The sequence below is a fragment of the Crocodylus siamensis genome, chromosome 6 (assembly GCF_052110815.1).
Source record: "Crocodylus siamensis isolate JL-2025a chromosome 6, ASM5211081v1, whole genome shotgun sequence".
Lineage (NCBI taxonomy): Eukaryota > Metazoa > Chordata > Crocodylia > Crocodylidae > Crocodylus > Crocodylus siamensis.
This window is the reverse complement of record NC_143400.1, coordinates 3,414,892-3,429,598: the sequence shown is the minus strand read 5'-3', so window position 1 is coordinate 3,429,598 and position 14,707 is coordinate 3,414,892. Positions and strand designations below refer to the sequence as shown.

At 64.4% G+C, this 14,707-nt stretch overlaps 3 protein-coding genes across 6 annotated transcripts in view; 2 read left to right on the top strand and 1 right to left on the bottom strand.

The window, feature by feature from the left end:
- TOP6BL (TOP6B like initiator of meiotic double strand breaks) overlaps positions 1–14,707 on the bottom strand; it is a 133,144-nt gene that overhangs the window by 48,895 nt on the left and 69,542 nt on the right. The gene's annotated exons all lie outside the window — the stretch shown is intronic.
- Positions 549–10,944, top strand: LOC149860512 (SAC3 domain-containing protein 1-like). 4 transcript variants are annotated; one of them, XM_090055044.1, is made up of 9 exons: positions 550–705; positions 1,265–1,301; positions 1,901–2,021; positions 2,360–2,475; positions 2,597–2,777; positions 3,951–4,103; positions 4,250–4,447; positions 6,054–6,590; positions 10,013–10,942. In XM_090055044.1, exons 4-9 carry the CDS (start codon positions 2,410–2,412, stop codon positions 10,474–10,476), a joined length of 1,599 nt encoding a protein of 532 aa, XP_089911170.1. In that variant the 5' UTR covers positions 550–705; positions 1,265–1,301; positions 1,901–2,021; positions 2,360–2,409; the 3' UTR covers positions 10,477–10,942. The 4 variants fall into 4 exon arrangements, with proteins under 4 accessions (XP_089911171.1, XP_089911170.1, XP_089911169.1 ...); XM_090055045.1 differs by lacking the exon at positions 2,360–2,475 and having other exon boundaries at positions 549–705; XM_090055043.1 differs by lacking the exon at positions 550–705 and having other exon boundaries at positions 6,054–6,595; positions 10,013–10,350.
- LOC149860511 (prospero homeobox protein 1-like) lies at positions 11,581–14,705 on the top strand. The gene is made up of 5 exons (XM_090055155.1): positions 11,581–11,905; positions 12,151–12,643; positions 13,182–13,289; positions 13,995–14,189; positions 14,438–14,705. Exons 2-5 carry the CDS (start codon positions 12,341–12,343, stop codon positions 14,612–14,614), a joined length of 783 nt encoding a protein of 260 aa, XP_089911281.1. The 5' UTR covers positions 11,581–11,905; positions 12,151–12,340; the 3' UTR covers positions 14,615–14,705.

Sequence of the window (14,707 nt, the reverse complement as noted above, 5' to 3'; positions counted from 1 at the left end):
TGTCCTAGCCGTGTCCATATCCCACCCCAGAACCAGCTGTGTTTTGTTGCTGGGTGAGGGGTCCCTGTCTGCTGCATCCCAACCCCAGTCTCTGCTGAAGAACCCAGAAAGGCTTCCATGCCTTGCCCCAGAAGCAGCTGCACGTGGGACCCAGTTCACATCCCACCCCAGAATGAGCTGCATTTCACTGCTGGAGGGGCAGGTCTCTGTCTGCTCCACCCCAGAGGGGCCTGCAACCCTCAGGCTTTTGGGGATGGGTGGGGGGCCTGGGGTCTCCCTAGATTACCAGGCTCCTTGCCCCTGCCCTGTGGATCCTGCCCCTACTACCTCTTACCTGCCCCCTTTCCCCTTCCTCCACCGGGGAAGCACTTGAGAGAGGAGCCCTAGGCTCTGCGGCTCGCCTGGGGCTTTGCACTTGCCAGATGCCCTCTAAGACGGGGCGGGTTTGTCCACGCGTGCGCAGTGGCTGCGGGGCCGGCGCTGCTCCCGTGTCCCACTCGAGCGCATGCGCAGTGGCTGCTCCTCCTCGCGGCTGCCTGCGGGGGGGGAGCTGGGGAGAGGGTCGGGATTTAAAGGGGCCGCAGCCCCCTAAAAGGGAAGGCGGCGATGGCTCGGCGGGCGAAGGACGATTACGAGCGGGATTATACCGTGACGGAGCCGAGGACCAACCCCAAGGGCTACACCGAGTATAAAGTGACGGCCAAGGTGAGGGGCAAAAGCCCCGGGGAGGCGGCGTGTGGCTTCTTTAAAGGGAGCGTAGCGGGGAGTTGAGTTGGGGGCAGTTGCACAGCGGTCTCTTTAAGAAGGGGGTGGGGGGCAGGTGTACAAAGGTCCCTTTAAGAAGCGAGTTAACGGGGCTATTGCACAAATCTCCCTTTAAAAAGGGGGCTGTTGCACAGTGACGCCTTTAAGGGGTGGCCCTTTAGGCGCGACCCCTTTAAGAGCGGCCTTGCAGAGGTAAATATCTAGTGAGCGGTCCCTTTAAGGGGAGGAGGAGGTAGAGCTGCGGCACGTGGCCCCTTTAAGAAGGCAGCCCCCCACCCCCGAGGGGCAGGGAGTGCCCCACATGACCACGCCCCCTGCCACACCACACCACACCACACCCCTACGTAGCATAGCCCGCTGTGTAGCCCCGCCCCGCCCCTGGCCCCGCCCCCTGGCCCCCCTGAACTACACTCTGCCCCCGTGTCCGTGGGCGTCTCTGTTTGGGGGGTCCGTGTCATCCGCCCCCCTCTAAGCCCCCGTCTCTTCCTCTCCCCCCCAGTTTGTGTCCAAGACGAACCCCTGAGGACATCAAGGAGGTGATGCGAGGGGGAGATGGGGACATGGCGGGGGCAAGGGGGCGCAGCCCCCGGGGTCTGGGGAGGGGGCCTAGATAGCAGCCTGTAGTGGAGCGGGTGCTGGGATATGGATCTGCCTACGTCTTTGCATAAGCATACGTGTGCCCATATATACACACACACCCATAGCCGTTCTGTATACGTGTATGTGGATACGCACGTGTGTGTACATATCTGTGTGTCTGTTAAACATGTGAAGATATGTGTACGCAGAGATGTGTGTGTACACAGGTGCATGCATGAGCATTTGCATGTGTGTGGATGCAGTCCCGTGTGCACATGCATGGGTGTGCATGGACGTGTGTGCACAAAGGCATGACTGTGTCCGTATGTGTGTGTGCATATCTGCTCGTGTGCCGGTGGGGGGGGTGTATATGTGTGTGCTTGTGTGCACATGCATGTGAAAGTGTGCTTGTGCCTACTGCATATGTGTGCTTTGGCACGGGGAGGGGCGTGCATGCCTGTGCGTGTGTGCTGCGGCCTAGGGGGTGCCAGGTCCCGGCTATGGCTGGGGGGTCGAGGCTGGGGTGTCCTGTGGCCCTGACACTGCCCGGGCACAGGTGGTCATATGGAAGCGCTACAGTGACCTGCGCAAGCTGCACGGGGACCTCGCCTACACCCACCGCCACCTCTTCCGGCGCCTCGAGGACTTCCCCGCCTTCCCCAAGGCCCAGGTCTTTGGTAAGGGCCCCGGGCATCCGGGGGGACCCAGGCATCTGGGGTGGGATGGGAAGGGACCCAGATGTCTGGGATGGGGAGAGACGTGGGGCGGGACCCAGGTGTCCGGGGAGCAGGGGGCACCGCCTGGGTTCTCTCTGCCTCCGGGAGGGGAGTGGGGCCTGGGGGTCAGAGCAGGTGGAGCTGTCCGTGCCCCCTGCCCCAGGATCCAGCCTGCATCAGGACCTCTTGCACAGGGACAGGCCCCTGCCCCATGCCTAGCCAGTGCCCAGGCCAGACTGGGTGGGGGCAGTGGCCAGGAGCACCCCCCCCCGCTAATGCCCCCCTCCAACCTCCCTCAGGCCGGTTTGAGCCCGAGGTGATTGAGGAGCGGCGCCAGGCGGCTGAGACAATGCTGCGCTTCACTGTCCCCATCCCTGCGCTCACCAACAGCCCCCAGCTCAAGGAGTTCTTCCGGGTAGGGGCCCGGACACCTCGGTTCTCTCCAGCTCTGGGGGGGGAGTGCAGCCGGGGTGAAAGCAGGTTGGGGCTTGGAGCCTGGGTTCCCTCCCCCTTCACCCTGCTCATCCCCCCTCCAGGGCGGGGAAGTGAGGAGACCCCTGGATGCCTGCAGCCAGCCCTCGCTGCCACCCCCACTCATCCCAATGCCCCCGGGGGGCCTGGATGAGACCCAGGCAGCCACAGAGCAGCTGGAACCACAGAGCCCTGGAGCGGGGGAGACGGGAGCCGAGAGCTACAGGCTAGAGGGAGAGGACACAGGTAGGGGACTGGGACCCCAGACACCTGGGTTCCCTCCAGCTCCGGGAGGGCCATGGGCAGGTTTCCAGGCTGGCTCTCTATACAGGGCTCCCCGGCTCCCTCCAGCTCAGCACGTGGTGCTGTGGCATGGGGCCGTGTGACATGGAGCTGGGAGGGTGCGTGTGGGCAGAGAACAAAGCTGAGCTGTTACAGCCTGGCACAGAGCAGCTGAGTCCTGGCTGCCCCCCACCCCCGTGTCTTTATAGCACGCCAGTTTTTAGTGACGTCATTTAATCATCACACCCCTGATGTGGGCCTGTGCTCCATATTATTAGGTGCATTATTAGTGGTATTACGGTAATTCTCTAGTGATCCTCCTGACACCGCTGAGTTCAGGCCCGTTATTAGCATCATGGCACCCCCTACAGCCCCATATTAGCTGGCCAAGTATTAGCAGCATTGTGGTGCCTTCGGTTGCCACTCACAGTCTGCCTAGCTGAGTTCTGGGCTCTATTTTTTCATATCTGTTATTAGGAGCATTACAGGAGACCTATCCAGATGCCACCTCCCCCCCACTCACTCCAGTTAAGAGCTGGGCCCTATTTTTTTCATGCTCATTTTTAGCAGCATTACGGTATCCCGTACAGCCCCTGTTCAGTGTTAACCCACCTTAGCAGCATTATGTTATCTTTAGTCCTCCCTCATCCTCCCACCCTGCAACAGCTGAGATCTGGGCCACATTTCTGTGTGCTCACTATTAGGAGCATTACAGTTCCCCCATAGAAACCCCCTCAGTTAAGAGCTGGGTCTCATTTTCACATGCCTTTTATTAGCAGCATGGTGGTAGCTTTCCTGCAGCTCCTGCCCCTTGCAGCCTGCCTATAATTAACAATAATACAGTATTTTCATACCCCATTTTTGCATGCCCATTATTAACAGCATTACAGTCACATTATAGAGGACCCCCACCCCCATTTTTCATGCTTGTTATTAACAGCATTATGATAACCCTCTTGCAGCCCCGCCATTTTTGAATGCCCATTATTAGGAGCATTACCGTACTCCATCCCACCACCCCCAGCCCTGCCCCCATACAAGTGGGGAAACTGAGGCCTGGTGCTCCCTGGAGCAGAGCTGGAGGGTGGGGGACAGGGGTGCCCTGCCCCCCTCCCAGCACCCCCCTCCCCCCCACAGGAGGGGACCCCGGCATCCGGGAGCAGCAGGGAGACGCCGACCTGGACTCCCTCTTCGCTGGGGGGGGCCTTGAAGACGAGGACGGGGGGTCACCCCCCCCTGGGGCCTTGCCCCCCCACGACTTGGCCCTCTTCGACCCTGTCCTGGCCGGCGGTAGGTCCCCATCCTGGCCCGATTCTGGAGCACCAGCAGGGGGTGCTGGGGAAGCAGAGAGGGCCCTGATCTGGGCTGGATCCCGGGGTGCCAAGGGGGGCTTGGGGGGGTCCCTGCCAAGTTTAACCCTACATTGCCCCCGCCAGGCGCAGAGGAGGAGGCAGAGGCGGCAGCCGAGGCCTTGTGGGAGCTGGACCCGGGGCCGGGGGCGCCTGTTGGGGGGTACGTGGCCCAGGCCACGGCCCAGGTCCGCCAGGCCTTGGCCCGGGAAGCGGCTGGAGATGTGGCCGGAGCCCTGAGCTGCTACCGCGGCGCCGTCCAGGTCCTGCTGCAGGGGCTGCCAGGTACGGGGGGGGGAAACTGAGGCACAGAACTGGGGGGGGAAGGGATGGATGGAGAGCCCAGGCGTCCAGGCCCCCAGCCCCCCCACTCCCCCTCCTAGTGAACCCAGGTTTCCGGGGACCCAGTACCCCCCCAGCCCAGCCCAGCCCACTCCCCTCCCCAAGCTGGGAGAGAACCCAGCTCTCCGGGGGGGGGTCACATATGCATGAGCTGGGGGGTGGGGGCGAGCCCAGGCGCCCGGGGCTGGATCCCGTGTCTCCCCCCACAGGAGACCCCGACGCCGCCCGGCGCGAGGCTGTGAAGAGGAAGACGGCCGAGTACCTGGAGCGGGCCGAAGCCTTGGCCCAGCGCCACCCCCTCCTGCCCCCCCGGGGACCCCCTTAAGCCCCCTGACCCCTCCTCTCCTCTCCCCTGCCCCCCCCGGGCTCCGGGGCCCTTGTACCATCACACTAAAGCAGATTTGTGCGACTTTGGAGACGGTGCCTTGTTCTCGCGGGCTGGGGAAACTGAGGCAGGGCAGGGCGTGCGGGCGGGGAGAGCCCAGCAGTCCAGGAGCTGAGACCCCCCCCCCCCCCCAGGGGCTGGAGGGGACCCAGGAGATCCCAGCCCCGCCCCTTTCTTCATGTCCCACCCAGGGGCGTGGCTTCTGGCAAGCCTGGGCCCTTTTGGTCGGCCTGGAGGCTGGGGGGCGGGACAGGAAGTGGGGGGCTGTTTGGGACAGGAAGTGGGGCCCTGTGAGGTCACCCTGGCTCTTGGGGGGCTGTGTGTGAGGGTCTCGAGCTGGAGTTATGGACCGAACCCAGGGGCCCCGCCCCCCCGCCCCCCCGCGCCCAGCAGTCCCAGCCCCCCTGCTCCCCCCGCCCCCGCGCTGCAGAGACCCCGGGCGTCCTAACACCTCTGTGCAAGGGAGGAAGCCGCTGCCTGCCCAGTGCATTGTGGGTAAGCGGGGGGAGGTGCTGGGGGAGGGAAGGCAGCAAGGCATTGTGGGATACATGGAGGCTTCCGGGGGGGTTCGCCACCAGTCCTTAGCCCCCCCCAACTCCCTCCCAAGGCCCTGATCCTGCTATTGGCGGCCTGATCCTGTCCCCCAGATTCCCCCCCCATAAGGGCCCGGATCCTTCCGGAATCCTGGCCCAGTCCTGCCCCTCCACCCGCCCCATTGGGACCCAGATCCTTCCAGAATCGGGGCCCGATCCTGTCCATTCCCCCCCCCCAGATTAACCCCCCCATCCCCTCCCATTAGGGTCCTGATCTTGTCTCCTCAGAGAACCCAAGCCCCCATCAAGGGCCAGAATTGGGCCCAGTCCTGCCCCCCCATGGGTAACCCCCCTATTTAGGGTCCCAATCCTTCCAGAATTAGAGCTTAATCCCATGCGGCCCCCACCTCCCTGGATAACCCCCCTCCCCCCCATTGGACTCTGATCCTGCCAGGATCAGGGTGTGATCCTGTCCCCTTTGGATAACCCCCCAGTCCCCTCCCCCACCTGTTAGGGGCCTGATACTCTTCCCCTTTCCCTCCACGTGCCAGGGCCCCGATCCTTCCGGAATCGGCCTGATCCGGCCCTCCCTAATTAATCCCCCTTCTCTTTCTCTCCTCCCACCCCGCAGGCCCCCCCATGGAGGAGTTCCCGGTGGGCACCTGCCAGGCCATGTGCCCCCCGGCAGAGCGAGCCCGGCGGGAGCGCCAGGGCCAGCTGCATCGACTGGAGGAGGACGGGGCCGTGAAGGAGTACTCTCGCCCGGCTGCTGGCAAGCCCCGCCCCCTCCCCGAGGAGCTCCGCCCCCCTGCGGTGCTGCTGGCCACGGTGCGGCACCTGCTGGGCCGCGTGGAGTCCCAGGCGGCCACAGCCGTGGCCCCTGCTGAGTGCTACGACTTCATCACCGACCGGCTGCGGGCTGTGAGGCTGGACGCTGCCCTGCAGGGCCTGCGGGGGGTGCCCTATGCCACCCTGCTGGAGCGGACGGCCGCCTACTTGCTCCACGCCGGCTACCGCCTGGGTGCCCGGTCCCCAGCGCTCTGGGACCCCCACCTGCACCGCGCGCAGCTCCAAGAGACCTTCGCTGGGCTGCGGCGCTGCTACCGGGAGCCTGGCCCGCACCATGCCCAGCCCCTCTTCCAGGCCTGCTTCCTGCTGTGCAACCTGGGTGAGGTACCAGCCTGGGGTGGGCAAAATATGGCCTGCCTCCGGACTCCGTTTCCTGGAAGCCCTGGCTTTTCTGGCCGTGGTGCCCACTGCCCGAGCACCCAGCCCATCTGCCCCACACCCACCCCCAGGGGCAGGACAGGCGCAGGCAGTGGGCGCTGGGATGGAGCCGAAACAGTAGGGCAGGGCCGGGTGCTCCTGGGTGGTGACAGCACTGGGCTGGGGCAGAGCCGCCACGTGCTGCCCACACGCCCCTGCCACAAGCACTCTCGCCACCCTGTGATCCTGGCCCCGGACCCGGCTGTGCCGCCCCTGGCTGGTCTCCTTGGAGACCTTGGGATCTGCGTGCCCCTGCCTGCAGAACCATGGCCTTGACACCATAACCCCAGGGTCTACATGGAGACCGGCTGGAGCCACACAGAGGTCTGGTGCCGGGATCCTGGGGCAGTGACAGCGTGGGGCCAGGCACAGCCGTGACCCGCTCCCTGCCTGCAGAGCAGGCACTCACTGCAGGGGTGCGTGGGCAGTGGATTGCCGGCCCCTGCCCTGTGCTGTCGCTGCCCCATGATCCTGGGGTCTCCCCTGCCCCGGTCTCGCTCCCAGACACCACTCCCCACCACATGCCCTGGCCGCGTGGGGCCCACAGGAGCCACCCCTGCTGAGGCTGCCAGGAAATGGGGTCCAATTGCGGGGGTGTTTTGTACCCCCTGTACTGGGGGCACTGGGTGGGAGCAGCCAGCAAGGGGTGCTGTGCTGCAAGGGGGCAAGTTCAGCAGGGGTGATCGGGGCTGGAAGCTAGGCAGGGTTTATAGTTTCATGGTTTCTAGGGTCGGAAGGGACCTGAGCAGATCATCTAGTCGCCCTGCCATGGCAGGAAAGAGTACTGGGTCAAATGACCCCAGCAAGATGTTCGTCTAACCTCCTCTTAAACACCCCCAGGGTAGGGGCCTGCACCCCTTCTCTTGGAAGTTGGTTCCAGACCCTAGCTGCCCTGACCGTGAAGTCGTGCCTCCTGATATCCAGCCTAAATCTATCCTCCGCCAGCTTGTGACCGTTATTCCTGGTCACTCCTGGCGGTGCTCGGGGGAACAGTGACTCCCCCAATGCCTGCTGATCCCCCTGATTAGTTTATAACAGGCCCCAAGATCCCCCCTCAGCCTTCTCTTTTGGAGGCTGAACAGGTTCAGGTCCCGTCGCCTCTCCTCATAGGGCCTGCCTGCTGCCCCCTGATCATGCGAGTGGCCTCCTCTGGCCCTCTCCATGCTGCCCACACCCCTCCTAAAGTGCAGCGCCCAGAACTGGACACAGTACTCCAGCTGCGGCCTGACCAGTGCTGCACAGAGGGGGGGGATCACCTCCTTGGACCTGCTCGAGATGTGGATGCAGGACAAGGTGCGGTTGGCCTTCCTAACTGTCTCCCCACACTGCCGGCCCATGTTCATCTTGGAGTCAGTGATGACCCCCAGATCCCTTTCCGCCTCCGTGCTGTCAAGAGGGGAGTTCCCCAACCTGTAGGTACGGTGCCGGTTGTTCCTCCCCAAGTGCAGCACCTTGCACTGGTTGAAACCCATCCTATTCTTGTCCGCCCACCCCTGTAACCTGTCTAGGTCTGATTGTAGCGTGTTGCATCCTTCCAGTGTGCCCGCGTACCCCCACATCTTAGTGTCATCAGCAAATCTGAACAGGGTGCTTTTTACCCCCTCGTCCAAATCGCTGATGAAGATGTTGAACAGTGCGGGCCCGAGGACCGAGCGCTGGGGGACCCCACTGCCCACGTCCTTCCAGGTTGAGAAGGACCCATCCACCACCACCCTCTGGGTACGGCCCTCCCGCCAGTTGGCAACTCATCTGACTGTGTGGGTGTCTACACCACAGCCCCCCAGTTTCTTAATGAGAGCGGGGTGAGAGACAGTGTCGAAAGCCTTCCGGAAGTCCAGGAAGACGATGTCCACTGCTGCCCCTGCCTCTAATGATCTGGTGATCTGATCATGGAAGGCCACCAGGTTGGTCTGACAGGACCTGCCACTGATGAACCCGTGCTGGTTGCCCCTAAGCATGCAGTCCCCCGCTGGCCCCTCCTGGATGTGTGCCAGCATAATTTTCTCGAACAGCTTGCCTGGGATCAAGGTGAAACTAACTGGCCTATAGTTTCCCGGGTCCTCCTTCCTGCCTTTTTTGGAGATGGGGACCATGTTGGCCCTCTTCCAGTCCTCCAGTGCCTCACCAGAGCACCACGAGTGCTCGTACAGCCGTGCCAGGGGACTTGCAGTGACCTCGGCCAGTTCCTTTAGAGCTCTAGGGTGGAGATCATCCGGGCCGGCTGACTTGAATACGTCCAACCCCTCCAGAAGCTCCCTAAGTTCCTCACTAACCGGTGGCCCAGGGGTGCCTGCCCCGGGGCCCGAGGGGGGCCCAGCAGGGCGGTGGCTGTTCTGGTCCCTACTTCGGAAGACGGAGGCAAAGAAATCGTTGAACATGTTAGCTTTGCCGTCTGGTGTGACGACCAAGTTTCCTAACGTGTCCTGCAAGGGCCCCACATTACCCGGGACCTTCTTTTTACCCCCTACGTATTTAAAAAAGGACTTCTTATTGTCCTTGATCTGGGAAGCCAGTCCCAGTCCCATCTCTGCCTTGGCCTTCCTGACTCCCCCCTACATCCCCGAGCGACTGCAGAATAGTCCTCCCTGGAGATGACCCCTTCTTTCCATCGGGTGTGCGCCTCCCTTTTAGCAAGGAGACATTCCCGGATGCTTCTGGTGAGCCACGGAGGCTCGTGTGCTCTCCTGCTCCCTTTGATCCTCAGGATTACCTTCCTTTGGGCTTGGAGGATCGTCTCCTTAAGGAGTGACCACTGTCCTTGGACACCTGGCTCCCCTCCCCTCTGGGACCTCAGCGCTTCCCCAACTATCCTCCTTAGCTCCTGAAATCTAGGGCTGCTGCCTTGCTGCCGGCCTTTGCCACCTTGCGCTGGATGGTGACTCCCAGCAGGCGATGATCGCTGTCGCCCAGGGGGTCGAGCACCCGCAGCCCCCGCACCAGGTCATCACCCGTGGCCAGCACCAGGTCCAACAAGGCGTCCCCCCCGGTGGGGGTGTGCCCCCCCGGGTTAGATGGAGGTCCCGCGCTCTGGCCAAGAACCGACGTGAGCGGTCAGCCCTGGCCGACTGCTCTTCCCAGCACATGTCCGGGAAGTTCAGGTCCCCCATGGCTCCCACATCCTGAGCCTTCACTGCCCCTGTGAGCTGACCCAGGAATTCCTGCTCAAGCTCCTGTCCCTGGTTGGGAGGTCTGTAGCAGACCCCCACCGTTAAGTCTCTTGGGGAGTTGGGGAGGGTCAGGGTGTGGAGTTGGGGAGGATCCTAAGGGGTGCTGCATGGGGGATGGAGGATGAGAGATGGGTCCTGACTCTGCTTCCCCCCACAGGCTCCTCTGAGGCCCTGCGAGAGACCCTGGACCTGCCAGCATCACTGCGGGGATCGCCGGAGCTGCGCACAGCGCTGGACATCCACTGGGCTTTCCTGGAGCGGGACTGGGCCTGCTTCTTCCGCCGGGCGCGGGGGCTGTCCTACCTTGCCAGCTGTGCCCTGTACCCCCACGTGGCCCCTGCCCGGAGCCAGGCCCTGCTGACGCTCAGCCACGGGTTCAATTCCCGCCGTGGGCACTTCCCGCTGGAGCGCCTGGCCCGGCTCCTGGCAGCCGATAGCGAGGGGGAGGTGGCCACGCTGTGCAAGGCCCATGGGCTGCAGGTGGAGGGGGAGGCCGTGATCTTCCAGAAGGCAGCCTACAAGAACCCAGGCGTCCTGGAGCACTGGCCCTCCTGGGAGCTGGTGGAGGGGAAGCGGGGGGAGGGCTCTCTGCTGGAGCTGGTGGAGGGGGTGTGCAGCTGACCTGGACGCCTGGGCTCCCTCCAGCTCTGGAGCAGGGGGCCCCAGGGGCTACCTCCCGCCACTTGGGCATTTAGGGGCTGGGGGTTTGCAGGGGCGTTGTCAATAAACACAGCTTGTTCCTGGGCTCAGCTGGTCGTGATGGGGCGGAGGCTGTCCCGGGCACCTGCGTTCTCAGTGGGGGGGGTACCTGTGTCTGTGCCAGCCGGCCCATGTCCCCGGCACACCTCCGCCCCGCCCGCGCCGGGGCCATCACTCACCCCGACGGCCTGAGAACGGCGCCTGAGCGTCTTTCCCTGGCGAAGGCGCCTTTTTATGGAGCCCAATTACAGCTCCCAGTGCGGACTGGGCAGGAGGAACTGGGCGGGCTGGTTCTCACGGGGCTGATAAACGTGGGCCCTGCCTGGCCTGGGAACTCGGTTGGGCGGGGTGGAGATTTATGACACTGGGGATTTTCAAGTGTTGGGGCGGGCCCTGCCTCAGTTTTCCCAGGTTGGGGGACTGGGTTCTCCCCAGTCGGGGGAGGGGGTGGAAGCAGGGGGGCACCTGGCTCCTCTCCAGCCCTGGGAGGGCCATGGCGTCCCCTCCAGGCTCTGTTTCCCTCCCCAGGCCCTGGGAAGTGCCTGCCCCTGCCCCATTGCCCGCTCCTAGCTGCCAGATGCCCCCGGGGAAACACCGCTGGGTTTATGGGGTGATTTATGGCCCCCTTGGACAACAGCTGCGAGGCGAAGGCAGCGGGCACCTGCCTGGGCCAAGGGTTTGGCAGGGTGGGGCTGCGGCCTGGGTGCTCTCCGGCAGGGGGGTCCGGGGGCCTGGGTCTTTCCTTTGCACTTCCTTCTCTCTCCAGCCTCTTCCTTGGCACCTGCCCCCCCCCCCCGGTTTGCTTGACAGGAGTCTTATCTCTGCCCAATCACCACCCTCGCTCCTCTCCCCTCCCCCCCAAGGTGGGGCTGTACCCCTTGGGCCTGGTGAGCCCGGGTCCTCCCTGGCTCTCCCCATCAGTGGGAGCCAGGTAGCTGCTGGCAGCACATCACTGCCCCCTGCTCTGCGCCAGAGACCCTGGGGTGAGTATGGCAGGGGCTGGGGGGGCATGGGGGGCAGGCCTGGCTGGGGCAGGGGGCCTTTGCTCCCCCACCTGCAGGGGCACAGCCAGCAGAGGGTGCTTGGTCTGGGCAGGCCTGTAGCGCCCCCCCCACCCGCAGCTAAGCAGGGTCCATGATGGTTGGGTTGTGGGTGGGTGCTGTGCTTGGAGTGGCACTCGTGGGAGACCACCTTAAGCCGCCTGCCCAGCCGGGGCTGTGTTGCCCTTGGAGGGGTGTTGGCATCTTTTGGAAGCTAAGCAGGGTCCCGTGGGGGTACAGTGTGACTGGGAGACCACCGCCCAGGAGTGTGGTTGGAGGGCCGCTTTGGAAGCTAAGCAGGACCTACTAAGGTTGGAATATGGATGAGAGACCACTCCGCGGGGCTTAGCTGGGGTGTTGTCGCCGGGGGAAGTGCTTTCCCCCTAGGGTTGATCCTGCATGGGTACTCTCCACTGCCCAGCTGCTGCTTTTGGAGGCACTGCTGCCTTTTTACAAGCTACGCAGGGTCCAGGAGGGTCAGAAAGTTGATGGGAGACCATGCCATGCCAGACAGGGAGGGGCGCTCTGTCCCAACTACCCCCACCCTCTCTTGCAGCTCTCCATGTCCCTCCCTCACTTGAAGCTGGAGGTGCCCCACACCCGCCGAGACCTGCCGTGGCCCTGGGTGGCCTCTCATACAGGAGAGCCCCGCATGGGGCACGGCCCCCCCCCCAGCAAAGCAGCCCCGGGAGCTGGACGCAGAGCGGGCCGAGGCGCGGGCCCGGCTGCAGCAGGAGCTGGAGGCCATGTGCGAGCAAGTGGGGCAGCTGCGGGAGAACCTGGCCCAGATCTCCTGGGGCCTGGCCCGGGCAGGGCTGGTGTCCGGGATCCCCCCGAGGCTCGAGAGGGGGGTCCCCCCGGGGCTGGCCCAGCTGCTCAAGGAGGAGCTGGGGGCCGTGGTGGACGCGGTGCTGAGGGGGGTTGTGCCCCCGCCCCCCTGCCGGCCCCCGGGGGACCAGGCTGAGGCCCTGGCACTGGTGGTGAGGAAGGCCCCGGTCGCCCCCCTGCTGCCCCACAGTGGCCTGGACGGCACCCCCTGCCAGCCTCCCATATCCTTGCCTTGTCCCGGGCGGGGACACATGGGGGGACACTATTTGGTGAGCAATAGATGGGGAGGGGACACTATTTAGCTGCTGCATGTGGGGGGCACACTATTTGGCAGGGGTCGTGCGAGTAGGACTAGAGGAAATATGGAGATGGGACACTGTTTGGCAGGGGCTACGGGGGTGGGACTCTATATGGGGGCCGGCCCCTTTATAGCAGGGGGACCTGGTGGGACTGGGACTCTATCCGGCAGGGGACACAAGGGGAGATGGTCTTTATATTCGGCAGAGGACGCGGGGCGACGGCCCCTAGCTGGCCGGAGGCGGGACGGTTTGACGGGATATGGGGGGGTGACACTATTCCATGCAGGGGCGTGGGACCCTATTTGGCAGGGGAACAGGGTAAGGGGCTGGGACAATATTTGGCAGGGGTGGGACACTGCTTTGTAGGGAGCACTTGGGGCAGGGGGCACGTGGGGCTGGGGGGGTCCCCTGCTCCCTGCCTTGTCACCCCCCAGCCCCCGCTTGTCCTTAACCCCGTCACGCCCAGGACAGCCTCACCCCCGGGCACCTGAAGAAGGCCAAGCTCATGTTCTTCTACACCCGCTACCCCAGCGCTGCCACCCTCAAGGCCTACTTCCCTGATGTCAAGGTGAGGCTCCCCCCTGCCCCCCGCCCCTTATCCAGCATCTTGCGGGGTGTTTGGGAGGTTCCCCATCCCCAGGGTCCGGGCCCGTCAAGTAGGAGGACATAGGATCTCCCCCTCTTTCCTTGGCGGGAGGGGTAGGACCTTATCTGCCAGGGAGCATCTTGCTGCGGAGAGCGGGGACACATCCTACCTGGCTGTGGGCAGCCCCTGTCTGGCAGCGAGAGGCCAGACTCCCCCCCCCCCCCCGGAAGGGGGTGGATCCCTATTTAAATGGGGGGAGGGCAGGGGGATCCCTATTCAGGAGGGAGGTGGGACCCTATTTAGCAGGGGTGGCGGTGGATCCGTAGTCCCAAAGAGGGTGTCACCCTATTCAGCAGGGGGTTGGATCCCTCTTTGACAGGCCACGAGACCCTCTTTGCCAGGGGACAGCACATTATTTAACGGGGGCAGGGAGGGGATTGGGATCCATATCCGGGATGAGGTGGGGCTCTCCGGAAGGGGCCGGACCCCTATTCCTCAGGTGGGATGAATCCCTGCTTGGCAGGGACAAGACATTATATGGGACATGTGGGGGTGCGCAGATCCCTATTGGGCAGGAGGGTGGATCCCTACTTGGCAGGCCGGATCCAGCAGGGGTGGATCCCTATGTGGCAGGGGTGGATCCCTGTCCGGGGGGGCGCTGAGGCCTGTGCCTCTGCTCTGCCCCAGTTCAGCCGCAGCGTCACCGCGCAGCTCATCAAGTGGTTCAGCAACTTCCGGGAGTTCTTCTACCTCCAGGCCGAGCGGTTCTCGCGCCAGGCGCTGAGCGGGGGCCGGGCCGGGCCCCAGGGCCCCAGCGTCACCCCCGGCTGCCAGCTGGCCCGCGTCCTCAGCCAGCACTTCAACAAGGCCAGCAACTACCAGGTGCCCGGCCCCTGGGTGCGACCGCCTCTGGGGGGGCGGTGTCGGCGGCTGCGTAGAACAGAGATGCGGCTGCTTCTGGGGTGGGGCCATGGGGACACGGCGCTGAAATGCAGCTGGCTCTGGGGTGCGACGCGCTGGCGGCCAAGTAGAACGGAGGCAGCCAGCTCTGGGGGGGTCGTGACCGGGGACATGGGACGCGCCCAGCTCCGCAGGGGGACAAGTGGGGCTCACCCGCTGCCTCCCCCCAGGTCCCCGCCGGCTTCCTGGAGGTGACGCAGGCGGCCGTGCGGGAGTTCTCCCAGGCCCTCGCCGCGGGCCGCGACGCCGACCCCGCCTGGAAGAAGCCCATTTACAGAGCCATCTCCAAGCTGGAGGCCGACATCCCCGAGGCCTTCCGGGCGCCCGCCAGCCCTCCGCACAGCTGACGCGGGCAGGGAGCCCGGGTGCCCCCGCTCTGGGGGGCAGCGGGGTCCAGGCGGCTCGGAGCGGGGGGGCCCGTTCCCAATAAACCCCCTTCT

Excerpts from the sequence above, each read along its gene's own strand:
- LOC149860512 (XM_090055044.1), top strand. The coding sequence starts at position 2,410 with ATGCTGCGCTTCACTGTCCCCATCCCTGCGCTCACCAACAGCCCCCAG. Across the intron at positions 2,778-3,950 it reads GCTAGAGGGAGAGGACACAG|GAGGGGACCCCGGCATCCGG; the intron begins GTAGGGGACTGG and ends TCCCCCCCACAG. Across the intron at positions 6,591-10,012 it reads CTTCCTGCTGTGCAACCTGG|GCTCCTCTGAGGCCCTGCGA; the intron begins GTGAGGTACCAG and ends TTCCCCCCACAG.
- LOC149860511 (XM_090055155.1), top strand. The coding sequence starts at position 12,341 with ATGTGCGAGCAAGTGGGGCAGCTGCGGGAGAACCTGGCCCAGATCTCC. Across the intron at positions 13,290-13,994 it reads CCTACTTCCCTGATGTCAAG|TTCAGCCGCAGCGTCACCGC; the intron begins GTGAGGCTCCCC and ends GCTCTGCCCCAG. Across the intron at positions 14,190-14,437 it reads ACAAGGCCAGCAACTACCAG|GTCCCCGCCGGCTTCCTGGA; the intron begins GTGCCCGGCCCC and ends GCCTCCCCCCAG.